Raw genomic sequence first — 12,905 nt, forward strand, 5'->3', positions numbered from 1 at the left:
AAAAGAAAAGAAATCTTAAGAAATTAATTGCAGCCACTGCGATTTGGAAATTGCAGTACATATTGCAATTTCGATTTTTTTGTTGTTTTGTTCATCTCTAATACAGAGACACGTAAGCATCCACGGGCATGAACATGCACACACACACACACACACACACACACAGAGACTTGAGTGCCTGGTGTTTTGATAAAAGGAGATCTTGTTGTGGAAAGAGACCCTCATCACTCACTAATGACTAATAGTCTGTGCGCTGGCTGTCTCCCATGAAAATGCTACGCTGCAACTGGGCCACGACCAACACAGCTGCTCCCCAAATCCACCACCATCCCCCATCACAGGAAAACACTCCCACCGACTCTGCAGCGTGAGCCGATTCCACGAAAGGGTTTTTCTCAACAATCACTTATCCTCTTCTCATATAAACACTCAGCTGTGCTTCCAATGTGCTCTCCTTCTTCATCCACACCCTTTTCTCTCTCTCTTTTTAAAGAAGCTTTACATCTGCCTCTGCCATCCCATCATCTCACAAAACTGTTTATTCTCAAGTCTCTACTACAAAGAAACAGTTTATTCACAATAAAAGAGCTTTCTCCTCTTCTTCCTCCTCCTTTTTTGGTTGCTATAACCGCTTCTTTCGTCCCATGAACTTACAAAAACTACTGTACACACACAGCACCATTTATAGCCATTTAATTGAAAGACTTAACAGAATCCAAAATTGTTAATTTACAAGACACGACTGCATAAAAAAGCCAGACAATTGCCTCAACGACAGACAAAAGTCTACTGTTTATTCACGAGGCACTACACTGCACAACAACCTCAGCTATATATTCACAAGACACATATTCAAAAAACTGTCCTGTTTATACAGAAGACAGACACTATCATGCAAAAAATACCCCTCATTTATTCAAACCACATATTCGCGAGGCTCTACCATACAAAAAACGCCTATGTTTTATTCAGGAGACTCTACACATTGGCAGTGTATACACACCGTCTCGTACTCGCTCCGTCTCTCAGCACACGCATCCTTGGCTCTGGGCAGCTGTGACTCATCCAGCTTGCATTACAATCTTTTAGTCTGGCATTCATGAGAGCGCCGGGCTCAGTGATAATTCACCAGCTCCTCCGTCAGGCCGCTGCCGGGCCTGTATTCATTAATCTGCCTAAGACCACAGGCCACAGGTGTTCATCCGGCCTCTGGGAGCAGGAATACTGATGTAGAACCGCTGTCCAGTGTGTTCTTTAATGCAGCACAATAATGCAAAATGATCTCAGATTTCAGAGGCACTTTATTCATACAGGTCTGGGCTGATATCACTGACCTCAGAGCAGCAATATACTGTAGGAATTAGCGTCTTTTCAGACCTCCCTGCCGACTTTATTAGCTTTTTTCAAACCATGGAGAACAATGTTAATGTGTTATGTGTTGACTCCCAAAGCATTTAGCTGATGGCAATTTGCACTACTTGCTTATCTAATCCAAAGTGGTCTGATGATCACAGCGCTTCCCATACAGACTGCAGCCCCTCCCTCTACTGATATTGGGGTGGTAGCAAATATATCGTTATGCAAATTAGTGTATGACATCATCTGCCGACATCTAGCAACTATATTGTATCGTCGTATGTTGCACCCACCCCACCTTCTCTCTCCACTATGCACTGTCTAATAAAGCAGAAATGCCTTAACCAAATGGGAGTTTTAGTTATACACACATTCTTCGGAGGCAGAACTTCTCTGGAGGCAGAAGTAATCTGATTGGTTGAGTTAATCATCAGTGGGCGGAGCCAAAGAACCACCGTTTTCTTGCTAAGTGCCATTATACTGAAGGCCCAGTGAAAGAGGTAAGAAACTAGCCATACTAGCCTATAGCTCTATAGGTAAGCTAGTTAGCTAGCTGCTGACCTTCCAACATCATGAATAGGATGGTCATGAATTAATGAAAAAACAAGTAATTGCCATTTCTACTTTTTAGTTCCTTTTTGTCATTCAAGCTAAATTGCGCTTTAAGGTTTAACTCAACCAATGAGATCATTTCTGCCTCCAGAGCAGCTCTGCCTCTGAGAAATGTTTATAGAACTAAAAGTCCAACCTGTATACCGCAAACAACACAACATGTCCACACACAGTTCCTCTCCTCCTGACCTTTAGCCCCAGCCAGACACTGTGTCCTCTGTTGCCTCTTACTCAGAGACCAAAGTGACATTACTGGGCGACGCAACGCTCCACACACCAAGTGGCATTTGGAAACTGTGAGATTAAGATTACATAAAGCACATCATTTCCAACTGTGGGGTGCAAAGCTTTCTATTCTGTTCTATTCTATTCTATTCTATTCTATTCAGTTTTCACTTTTTACTTTTCATGTTAGGCGTTTTGCTGATGCTCTTATCCAAAGCAACTTACAAATAGTGCAGCAGAAGAATGAGCTTAAATTCTTTTATCAGCAACATTAAAAGCAACCATATGTAAGAAATTCAAGGGACAAAACCGCAGCGATAATATGTAACAAATATATTCAGAGACAGAAAGAAAGAACAGAAGAGAGAAAGAGAAAGGGGGGAGGGATTGAGAGATCATTGACATCCATTTTGGAAGTGCAGCCTCTTCATGCATTAACAAATGACAGTGGCTCATTAAAAGCCCAATAAAACGACTATTGCTTAAAGCTGTAGAGAGCATCACTTTCCAAATTGCTCTCTGGCAGAGTGGCATTCACACTCCCTCTTCCCCCGCACTCTTTGGTGCAATGAGCACAAAGTTCACCATGGGTTCAGTCTCTGAGCAAAGAGAGGGACAGCTCTAATTGGAAACAGTCATTTGGATTGTCCCAGTGTTAAGCTGTTCGACTACACAAGTGCGCGTACATGCACAAGCAGGCAAACGCACACACACACACACACACACATGCCCTTTGAGCAAACAACAGTGTTGGCACACTCACACAAACACACATCATCAACTATCAACAGTTCTCTCTTACATCATGTTTACTTTCAGGTTCATGTTACTTTGTAGCAGGAGGGGATTTAACGGTTCAAAGATATTTCTCCTGATCTCCTGATTTTCTCCAGATCTTCTTCTTCTGCACCAGAAATAATTTCTATGGGAAAAGAGGGGGATTTGGCACACTGAGCCGCAGTTATGTCCTGCAGCAAGCAGTTTTTTATTCTCTTGACGCACACACACACACACACACACACACACACACACACAGAGCAGCAGCGGTGCAGAGAGTACCAAAATATCTTACTCAAGTAGAAGTGCTTTTACTTGCCAAATTTTTACTTGATTAGAAGTTAAATTACCGGTGTAAAAATCTACATTCTGTAAAAGCAAAAGTATTTTCAATATACTCACAGCAAAAGCTACAGAGTTACTTAAAAAATATGTAGCGGTAGTGGTAGTAGTCAAATACTTTCAGAAAATTAAAATGACTGACTTCAAATACTCAAAAAGGTAGTACACAAAAAGTGACTCAATTACAGTAACAAGAGTAACTGTAATTCATATCTTCCACCCTTAGAGCAGTAAAAGCACAGCGTGGGAATACTGTATGTGTGAATATAAAGCGTTCACTCCAGTCTAAGACCTGGCTCAGTGACAGAGTGTCAATCTGTCGTCTCCCTCCCCTGCAGGACCATACGCGAGTGGTCAGCCCCATTATAGACGTCATCAGCCTGGATAACTTCGCCTACTTGGCTGCCTCGGCCGACTTGAGAGGAGGTCAGTGCACCAGCAACACATCATACACAACAATAACACAGAACAGATTGCTGCTGTCAAGGAAAACCCCTCTTTATGTTCACACAGTCCTTTTCAGGAGACTGCGTTTCATCATGAGCTGAGGGCCTATCAAACCAACTCAAAACCTCATGATAAGAATTCAAAAATGGATGGAAGTCATTCTGAATCTAAAGTTGTTTTTTCCACATGCCTGAAAAGGTGACTTTCAGTGAGTTATAGTAAGATATTCAGTATGATTAGTAGGCTCCATTATAAGGTGAATGGTTGTAACATGGTTGTAAGTTACAGTAGTTTTGCTGATGTGCAGTTCAGCCAAGATCAGCAAGATGCTCACTGCCGTCCTCTGGGCTTCCTTGGCCTGATATCCAGACCGTATAAAAGTAAATTTAAGTGCTCAATCTGAATTTCTCTCTCCTTCTCTCTCTCTCTCTCTCTCGCTCTCTCTCGTAGGGTTTGACTGGAGTCTGCACTTCAAATGGGAGCAGATTCCTATCGAGCAGAAAATGGCGAGGAGTGACCCCACGCAGCCAATCAGGTACGTCTAATTCATCTTTCTCTTCCTCTTCCTCTCTGATGTTAGGACCCACAGTAGCTCTGTGATGATTCCAAACTTGAAGAAATTAATCATCAGCGTATATTATTTATATCTTTGTTATAGATTATAGATATGCATTAATTTATCACTGTACACATTATAACAAGAAGCAAAAACATAGTGTAGTACATACAAAACATAATACATGCATGTCTAAATACAAAATACACCTAAATACACCACACATTTGTACCAACACTTCGGAGATTACTAGACTACAAATAGCGGGATTCAAAAAGGTTCAGTTATGCTCACTCCAAATTGGGTCATTGGTTATGTTGCATTCCTTACTATTGCTCATAATGTTGCAATGTAGGAGTTTAAGCTTATTCCACTGTTGCAGTCATTGCAATTCGCCCTGGATAAGAGTGTGAGTTACATGCAGAAACTGTAAACGACTCCTCTGCTGTCTGGTCTGCAGGACTCCGGTCATCGCCGGCGGGATCTTCGTCATGGACAAGAGCTGGTTCAACCACCTGGGCCAGTATGACACCCACATGGACATCTGGGGAGGGGAGAACTTCGGTGAGCTTCCTTTAACTGGAACCAGTGGAGTCAGCTAGAAACAAACATTTTTATAAGTCATAAGTCATAGGTCATAAGTTCAATTCCCGCGGCAGCCGATGTGTTCATCCCTCTCAAAATGTCCTGAAGCAAGATACAGAACCAATACACCAGGCTGCACTCTGACCCCTCTGGCAAAGTTCTTACATCGACTTTAAGACTTTATTATAGTCTAGTCTTATAATCTATTATAGACTATAAGACTTTATTCATCCCTGTGGGGAAATTTGGGTGCAATATGATACATTTATGCAAAGAAATACATTCCTAATTCCACTGTGTGTAATATGCCGATTAAAACGCTCTTCAAATATCCGATAAAAAGCATTTCATTTCATATTCTTAGACTTTGGTGCTTGCTAATAAACTTGAAAATTGAATTTTGAAACTTAAATTTCCCCAGAGGAGGTAAGAAGACGAGAACAAGTAGAAGAAGGGAGTAAATAAATAAAGAGAGTTCTGTGTTCACCGTGACGAATATCACTGTTTTTGAACACAAATAATTTATCTGTAAAAAGTACGTTTATTCAGGAATGAAGAAAAGAATGCTTATTTTCTCACTGACTGCCATGTATTGTGGAAAAGACAAAATGCAGGGTTATGAAACTCATCTCAAGACATAAATAACAATATCAAATTCCATTTCAAATAAGAAAAAGAAGAACGTCTTCTTTCTCTATGACAGTGACGATATCCTTTAGCCCTGTTTTGGCTCGCCTGCCTCATGCTGTCAGATGCTGCGTTGGTCCAGCAGCTCGCTCTCTGATTTGCCACATGTGTCCTTGGAATCCGCAAGGCAGCCGAGCGTTAAATTATTCGCTACAACAGCTTTCATACTGCAGATTTACAGCGTATAGACATCTGGTGCATCAAACAGTGTAGCAGGTGAACATGGCCAGTGCAATATTGAGATGATACAGATAGATAGAGACCAGAGCAAATCAACCAAAACAGGCAATAAACCCTGTCCATGTCTTTCCAAATTTAAAATGAATGCTAAGGAGTTTCTTAACCCCTTGCATCCTCAGTGTAGCTTAAAAGTTAGAAAAAAACATTGTTTTCCATACTGTATGACAATGTCACGTACATACTCTGTATCTGCTCATTCCAATGCATCATTGAAGCTAAAGCACGCCTATATTGAGTGAAATATTCAAACCCATTTTTTTTTTATTGTTACACAATTACATCAAATCAAAAAAATCTACATACTGTATGTGCATGATTTTATACACATTTCCCTGTAGTTCAGAATGACATATTTGATATCTTTGTAAACTTTGGGATCTTGACTAGAATTTAAAATAAAGTTCTGTGGGTTTAAACAAAGTTTGAGCAAAGTTTGTAATGATTGACCCACCCACAGATGTAGATCTATCTGCAGTATGAGCTGTACCCTTCAACATCCATTTGACTAATCAAAGCACAGATGTTTGAGGATTTTTACATGTTATACACGATTAATACCTTAAAGGAAATAAATGCAGGTGGACCAGGTGGAGAGAAACGTATCTTTGAAAATTTTTAGACAGGTGGGAAAAAGTAGAGTCAGCATCCAGTAGCGGCCGAGACGGAGACGAGTCTGAATCAAAATAGACATGAGACGTCAGAAGCATGTTCTGGAGACTAGGGTCCTGCGTACCCCGTCTGATGAGCTCTTAATGTCGCCCTGCAGAGCTTTCTTTCCGGGTGTGGATGTGCGGAGGAAGCCTGGAGATTCTGCCCTGCAGCCGCGTGGGTCACGTCTTCAGGAAGCGGCACCCCTACGACTTCCCAGAGGGCAACGCTCTCACCTACATCAAGTGAGTGGGCTGAGACCAGGCATCTGTCTGCTGCACTGTGCCATTACACTGCAAAAAAAATCTCAAACTTACAAGTGTTTTAATCTTGTACTGAGCCCTAAATCTTATCGTTTTCATTTTCTCACCCCATTGATTCAATATAATTCAGCTGGTTTCAAGAAGTTTCTACAGACAAAGTGACATTAGAGTGAAGTTATATGCTTTTTTTTTCATTTCACTGCCACACTTTGGCAGTGAGAGATAACTGCTTGATTTAAAGTTTGAGGGATTAAATGTGACGTCAGTAAACGACGCACTCCTACATTTCCTCTTCGTAGTGTCTGGTAGGGCTGGAGATGGTGAGAAAGATCTTTTCTGGACAGAGCGCTCGCTTGCAGCTGTTTTGTGTTTCAGTTTTACAATTCGATTTGTCACTTCCTCTGCATAGAGAAGATTTCCCGCTAGTGTACACACCCAACACCAGAGCTTTATCTACAGCATCTCAATTAGTGGGGAAGGGATGCTCTTCTTTGCAATTTTTAAGGCTGTAAATACAGCTGTATGCCTCATGCAGCTTTAAGACTTCTATCTAGTTAACTCTTGAAACAAGCTGAATTGTATTGAAACAAGTGATATTATCTCACCCTATTGGCCCAAAATTTTATTTGATGCAAAGAAAACTAGGATTTTAAGACTCAATGCAAGATGAAATGTCTGAGATTTTTTCTGCAGTGTGGAGCTGATGTCTCCAGGCTCCAGTCTGCTGCACTGTGTCATTACAGCTGATGCTGACTGTAGGAAGGCTTGCAGCACTGTCATTACCGTGTCTGACAGGTGTTTGTGTCTGTGTCTGTGCAGGAACACGCGGCGGGCTGCTGAGGTGTGGATGGACGAGTATAAACAGTACTACTACTCTGCAAGGCCCTCAGCCCAGGGCAAGGCCTTCGGCAGGTTAGTCCACAATACTGTCCCCTCTCTCTCAGACAGTAGACTAGATACAGGTTAGGTTAGGTTACTTTATAGATTATAGATTTGTTGACTTTTCTCTTTTCCATGTCTCGCTTCACTTTCTTACCCTATGTTTAAAAAAATAGCACATAACACATTATATACATGTTATGTATCGTTTCAGTCAAGCAATCTGATGAAAGGCACGTTCCAACCCTGCTGATAATTCCCATAACACATGGCGAGCAACATTTTATTAGTTGCCATCCTGTTTTCTATTCTGATGTACGCTACACTGAAGAACATTTTCATTCAGTGCACATGCATTGGTAACCAAGATGTCTGAGCTGTGATTGTGGATTATGACAAAATGCCTTCTCTGCTATTAACAGAACAGAATTATTGCTGGTTCAACATTATTAATATACTCCCCATTAGTTGAGCCTGTAGTTGCAGCTAAGTTCTCTTTGCCAACATCAGCAAGATTCTGACTGCTTTCCTCTGGGCTTCCTTCAGGCTGATTTCTAGTTTACTGAGTGGAAGTAAATCTCTCTATTTAGTGTCTGGCTCTCTCTCTCTCTCCCCCTCTCTCATACGCTCTCTCGCTCTCTCTCTCTATCTATCCCTCCTTTTCCTTCCATTTCTCACTACTTAATCTCCCTATCTCTGTCTCGTTCTTTCTCTTTCTCTTTCTCGTTCTCTCTCCCTCTCTCTTTCTCTCTCTCTCTCTCTCTGTCTCTCCACCCTCATATGTTTTTCTTATGTAGCATTGCAGACCGTTTGACGCTGCGACGGAAGCTGAACTGCAAGCCTTTCCGTTGGTACATGGAGAACGTTTACCCTGAGCTGAGGTACGATGTTCAAACTAAACAGCAATCACTGTCATGCTGCATCTCCAATCAGACTGATTCATACTGTCTTAAGGAAGCTTGGTGCAGAAGCTTGAAGTGTAGATACATGCAGGACATCCAGGGACTTGTGGGGTTACAGCTAACCAGCCAACTTTGCCACAAATTTCTGTTTATGCCTGACCAATTGCCATTATAAAGTTTTTAATGCTTACTATTTTGCCGTTTTTGGACAGCGAAGACAGCAAAAGTTGACTTCATCATCATGACAGGCTAACAAAGATATAAAATAGATAATTTTGTTCACCAATGATCTAAACCAGTGGTTCTCAACCTTTTTGGCTTGTGAACCTTTACTACTCCTGACCCCCATCACAATCTGCAGAGTGGTGAACAGTTCAGCCAAAGAATGATTTTCAGTTTTCAGGTCCTTTAATTTGATTAATTATCAGAGGAGGCCTAGAGGCTGAAAACTATTTAGCATTTCACAAGAAAAATGCAAAAATTCAACAAAAATCATAAAAAATAGACTTGATAATAAATCTGTGTAGTAGAAATATGTTTTTTTCCTATCCCATAAATCATCTTGCAACCCCCCAAAATGATCTCGCAACCCCCAGGGGGGTCCTGACCCCCGGGTTGAGAACCACTAATCTAAACATGTGATTTGGATGCTTGTTTCACAAACTAAGCCCCGCCTCTCTGGGTGTATCTATACTATGGCCTCCAGTTAATTGAAGGCACAGTTTTCTAAATATGCGTCGTGGCTGTTGTAAGGTGTGTGTTACCTTACCGCGTTACCCAGCAGCGTAACTCAATTACTCGATAGAGCAACCAGTCGATTCAGTCCATCTGTTCTTTATTGTTGTAACAACCTGTTTCCCCTCTGTCAATGGCTCCCCCAGGATCCCGGAGCAGGAGGCGGTGTCCAGTGTGCTGAAACAAGGCGGGTTGTGTCTGGAGACCCATGGGACGGACAGCCTGGGCCTGGCGGAGTGTAGGGGCGCTGGAGCCAACAGGCCGCAGTCGCAGGTCAGGACCGTACCACTAGGGGGAGACTGTAGGAACGCACTTAGAGGCAGAATTACTTCCAGTAAATACAGTAAATGTATAGGAATTTGTCCTGATGACACTGGTATGGGGGCATGTCAGTAACTTACTGGTATACATAATGCAGGGCCAATGGCTCACACAAAGGTGGTGAATGTCAAAGCTGTGAAAGCTTAGATGGTTCTTTGTTTGCTGAGAAAATGTAATGACCTTCTCTCCCATGAATTAATTTGGGTGTTGGTTGCAGAGTTTAAAATACTTCTGGGAGATGTGACATTTTCATCCAGCGGCGGTGACATGTTAATCCCAGGATTCCTCAGTCTTCCCAGCCTGTGACCCAAATGAGAATTTTATCTCTCACGCTGGGTTGCAGAGCTAATAAACACATGCTACTACTCATCACATAAGGCCCATTTAAGGCCCATTTAAGTGCCAAACCACAGTTTAAGAAACATTGCATTAGTCAGTGGTGCCATTTTACCACCATATTAAACAGGGTGGTAACTAGGCTGGATAATACAATGCTTAGTCAGTGGTATGTTTGTAGCCTGTAACTGTGGTTGAGATGAAGAAAGGCAAGCGATAGAAAGATATTAAAGTCTCCAACATGGATAATGAGCTCCGGATCTACGTGGGTCAAACTAATGAACTGCTTGGCCCAACTGCTCTCTTTCTAACCACACTTTTGATTTAAAAGGGCATCTCTGCAAACAGTTTGGACAGAATCATAGTGGTTTGGAATGTAGATATTGTAGAAATTTGTAATCCAATAAAAGTATAATGTCCCGCGCACAGCTGTAACTTTTTGAGGTACTGGCATAAAGCCGGGAACCAGTCTGTCTATAAAAAAAACTGCTGGATTGCTGCACATTTAATCCTTCATAGTAAAAAGGATAAGCAAACCTGAAAAGCCGCTGTGTTAAATGCCATCTTTGCTCCCGCATTTTTATGTACAATATGAAAAATAAATGACAAAAGATGAAAAATTTAAACAAGTGGATAAGTGACTAAGTGTAGCAAACCTACAATTTCACAAAACTTCTTTTGACAATCAGATGACCTGATCTGGTTTCCTCCGTGTTTTTGAACAAACTTAATTAGGTTTTCCACACCCAAGATGACAGCAGTCATAAAGGCACTTATAATTATCAATGCGTTCTCCTGTATTTTGCAGCGATGGGAACTAGTGGAGCCGTTGATCCGGCAGCAGGACCTCTGCCTGGCCATCACAGCCTTCACAGCAGGGTCAAAGGTCAAGATGGAGCCCTGCAGTGCAAAAGAGCCCAGACAGGTAAAAGTGTCCTGAAAAAAAAAAGCTTTGTATTTTCACAAAATTCCTCTGCTCCCAAGTTTACAAAACAGACTAATTTCAATATTGACGCTCACTGACCTTTGATATTGACATTTTGAAAGACTTTCCAAGGCTTAGATTAAGCGTGCTATTCCAAAATGCTTTATTTCCATCTTGAAAAAATCTCTCATATGCTCGGTCTGTAAAATTTTTATCATTTTGTCAACCAAGGGTTAGCCTGCTAGCCTTTAAAAAGTAGATAAAGACAGCAAAAAGATGTCTGCGCGCTAAAAGTAGTCCTTGAATATATTTACTCCAGGTGCGTTGGTTCCAAAAACAGATAGAAACAGAAACTCGCACACTAGTCAAAAGTGGAAAAAAAAAACAAGAGGCCAACTGTCTTTTTCGCATGGGATTTTTCGCAAGGATAAAATGAACAAGAGGTCAACTGATGCGAAAAAGACAGTTGGCCTCTTCACCTTTCATTTTATCCTTTAAAAAGTACCATATTTTCTTCTAATCTTGTGCTATCACTCATTTTAAGGGCGAGTGTCAGTTTTTCCAAATGGCTCTCATTCTCATTCTGGAATGAAAGCGGCCATTTGTTCTTCATGTGCCACTCACAGTATCAGAGTGAGACATATGATGATGAGCCGCCCGCCTGCTGATGACACCGGGAGGCGGAGAGACTCGCCGAGCCTCGCTGTGCTGATGCAGCTCTCGCCAAAGGAAGAAGGCTTGATTTTATAGACCCAGTAAAACAAGTGCTCCCATAACTTCAGACCCCACCCTGTTCCTTCCCCATGCTCTCCTTTGTGAATGTTGAACACTCTCATCCCCGCTGGACCCGCGCTGGCTCCGCGGTTGATTTATGGCATTGAAGAGGGAGTTTTAACTCAAACCATGTGTGTGAGTGCGTGGGACTCCCGCCAGCCCACCCTCTCATCTCTCCGCAGGCCCATCTCAGTCCTTTGAGAGTTGTTTGGGAGTCTGCCCATCAGCAAGCAATCTATTTTGCTGTGGGAGACATTTGGCCTCTCTGTCCTGAGCGCTGAATCCACCAGGGAGAAAAATTAACTTGTTTTTTTTGACCTTCCTCTCTAAATGAAGAGTAGTAATATCACATTTAACCCTTTGAGCAGCAACTGATTGGTGGTACCTGTTGTAAAAGTTTGGATTTCATTAATCTGGGTTTCAATGGAGAGTTTTAGTGTCCCATGATGGTCTAAAAGCTGTTTCAGAGGCTTAAAAATAGTCAAATTTATAGGTATTGAAAATCTGCACAAAATATCAGCTCTCAGCAGCTTCAATAAAAAAATATTGGTAACTATATGGGCCTTGAAAAACCATATCGTTCAAACATTATGTAAACTATTAGGCATTAGAATGTGGTTTATGTTGCACAACAAAACCACTTACTAATAGGATTTAAGATTACGATCACTGTCACTTTTGCACTCTGATACAACGCCTCCTCCTTCTCTCACTCTCTCTGTCACAAGCACACACACACTTTAAGGCACACACACACCCACATACAGTATGCACACACACACAACCTTTCCCTCCTCCAGGAGATTAAGATTAACCCCTCATTCACCTCTACACTTTGATAAGCCTCCGTCTGGCTCCAGGAGGCTCTGCATGCCGCTCTGACGCGCTGTTGTGGCTTTAAGTTCTGCTCTAACTATTTAATCAGCGACCTAATAAACGGAAGCGTTTATACCTAGTGATTTATAGACGGCCTGTTTATTGGGAACACAGTTTCTGCTTGCTCTCTTTACTTCGGTCTCAAGTTTCTTGTAGAACTTGCTCTTGCACTCATATCCGTGCCTGGGCCCTTGGGAGTATCCATTAAAAAGATTATTAGATTTATGTGGCATCAAAGGAGTCGAGTTTCCTCGTTACTTATTGGAAACTAAGGTATACAAAGTAGTTATTTTATGTCTTGGTAAGCAAGAAGTAATTACAGTTTCTCTGGCTCAGAATTGCCTGTGTAGTGTGTGACCAGGCGGTGATTTGAGGAGAGGATAAAGGAGTGTGACGTTGCCTGTGTTGAGACAAATGAT

At 41.8% G+C, this 12,905-nt stretch overlaps 1 protein-coding gene across 2 annotated transcripts in view; it reads left to right on the forward strand.

Moving 5' to 3' along the window:
• galnt16 (UDP-N-acetyl-alpha-D-galactosamine:polypeptide N-acetylgalactosaminyltransferase 16) overlaps window positions 1–12,905 on the forward strand; it is a 32,483-nt gene that overhangs the window by 18,066 nt on the left and 1,512 nt on the right. For both annotated transcript variants that reach the window (XM_071519304.1, XM_071519313.1), the window contains exons 7-14: window positions 3,651–3,738; window positions 4,210–4,294; window positions 4,776–4,879; window positions 6,594–6,720; window positions 7,558–7,650; window positions 8,415–8,498; window positions 9,401–9,527; window positions 10,720–10,836. In XM_071519304.1, the coding sequence (XP_071375405.1) occupies window positions 3,651–3,738; window positions 4,210–4,294; window positions 4,776–4,879; window positions 6,594–6,720; window positions 7,558–7,650; window positions 8,415–8,498; window positions 9,401–9,527; window positions 10,720–10,836 (825 nt within the window). The remainder of the gene's footprint in view (window positions 1–3,650; window positions 3,739–4,209; window positions 4,295–4,775; window positions 4,880–6,593; window positions 6,721–7,557; window positions 7,651–8,414; window positions 8,499–9,400; window positions 9,528–10,719; window positions 10,837–12,905) is intronic.

The sequence above is a fragment of the Centroberyx affinis genome, unplaced genomic scaffold (genome assembly GCF_046629955.1).
Source record: "Centroberyx affinis isolate AG114_WGS23_722 - 3 ecotype Tasmania unplaced genomic scaffold, CSIRO-AGI_Caff_v1 ptg000058l_1, whole genome shotgun sequence".
NCBI lineage: Eukaryota > Metazoa > Chordata > Actinopteri > Beryciformes > Berycidae > Centroberyx > Centroberyx affinis.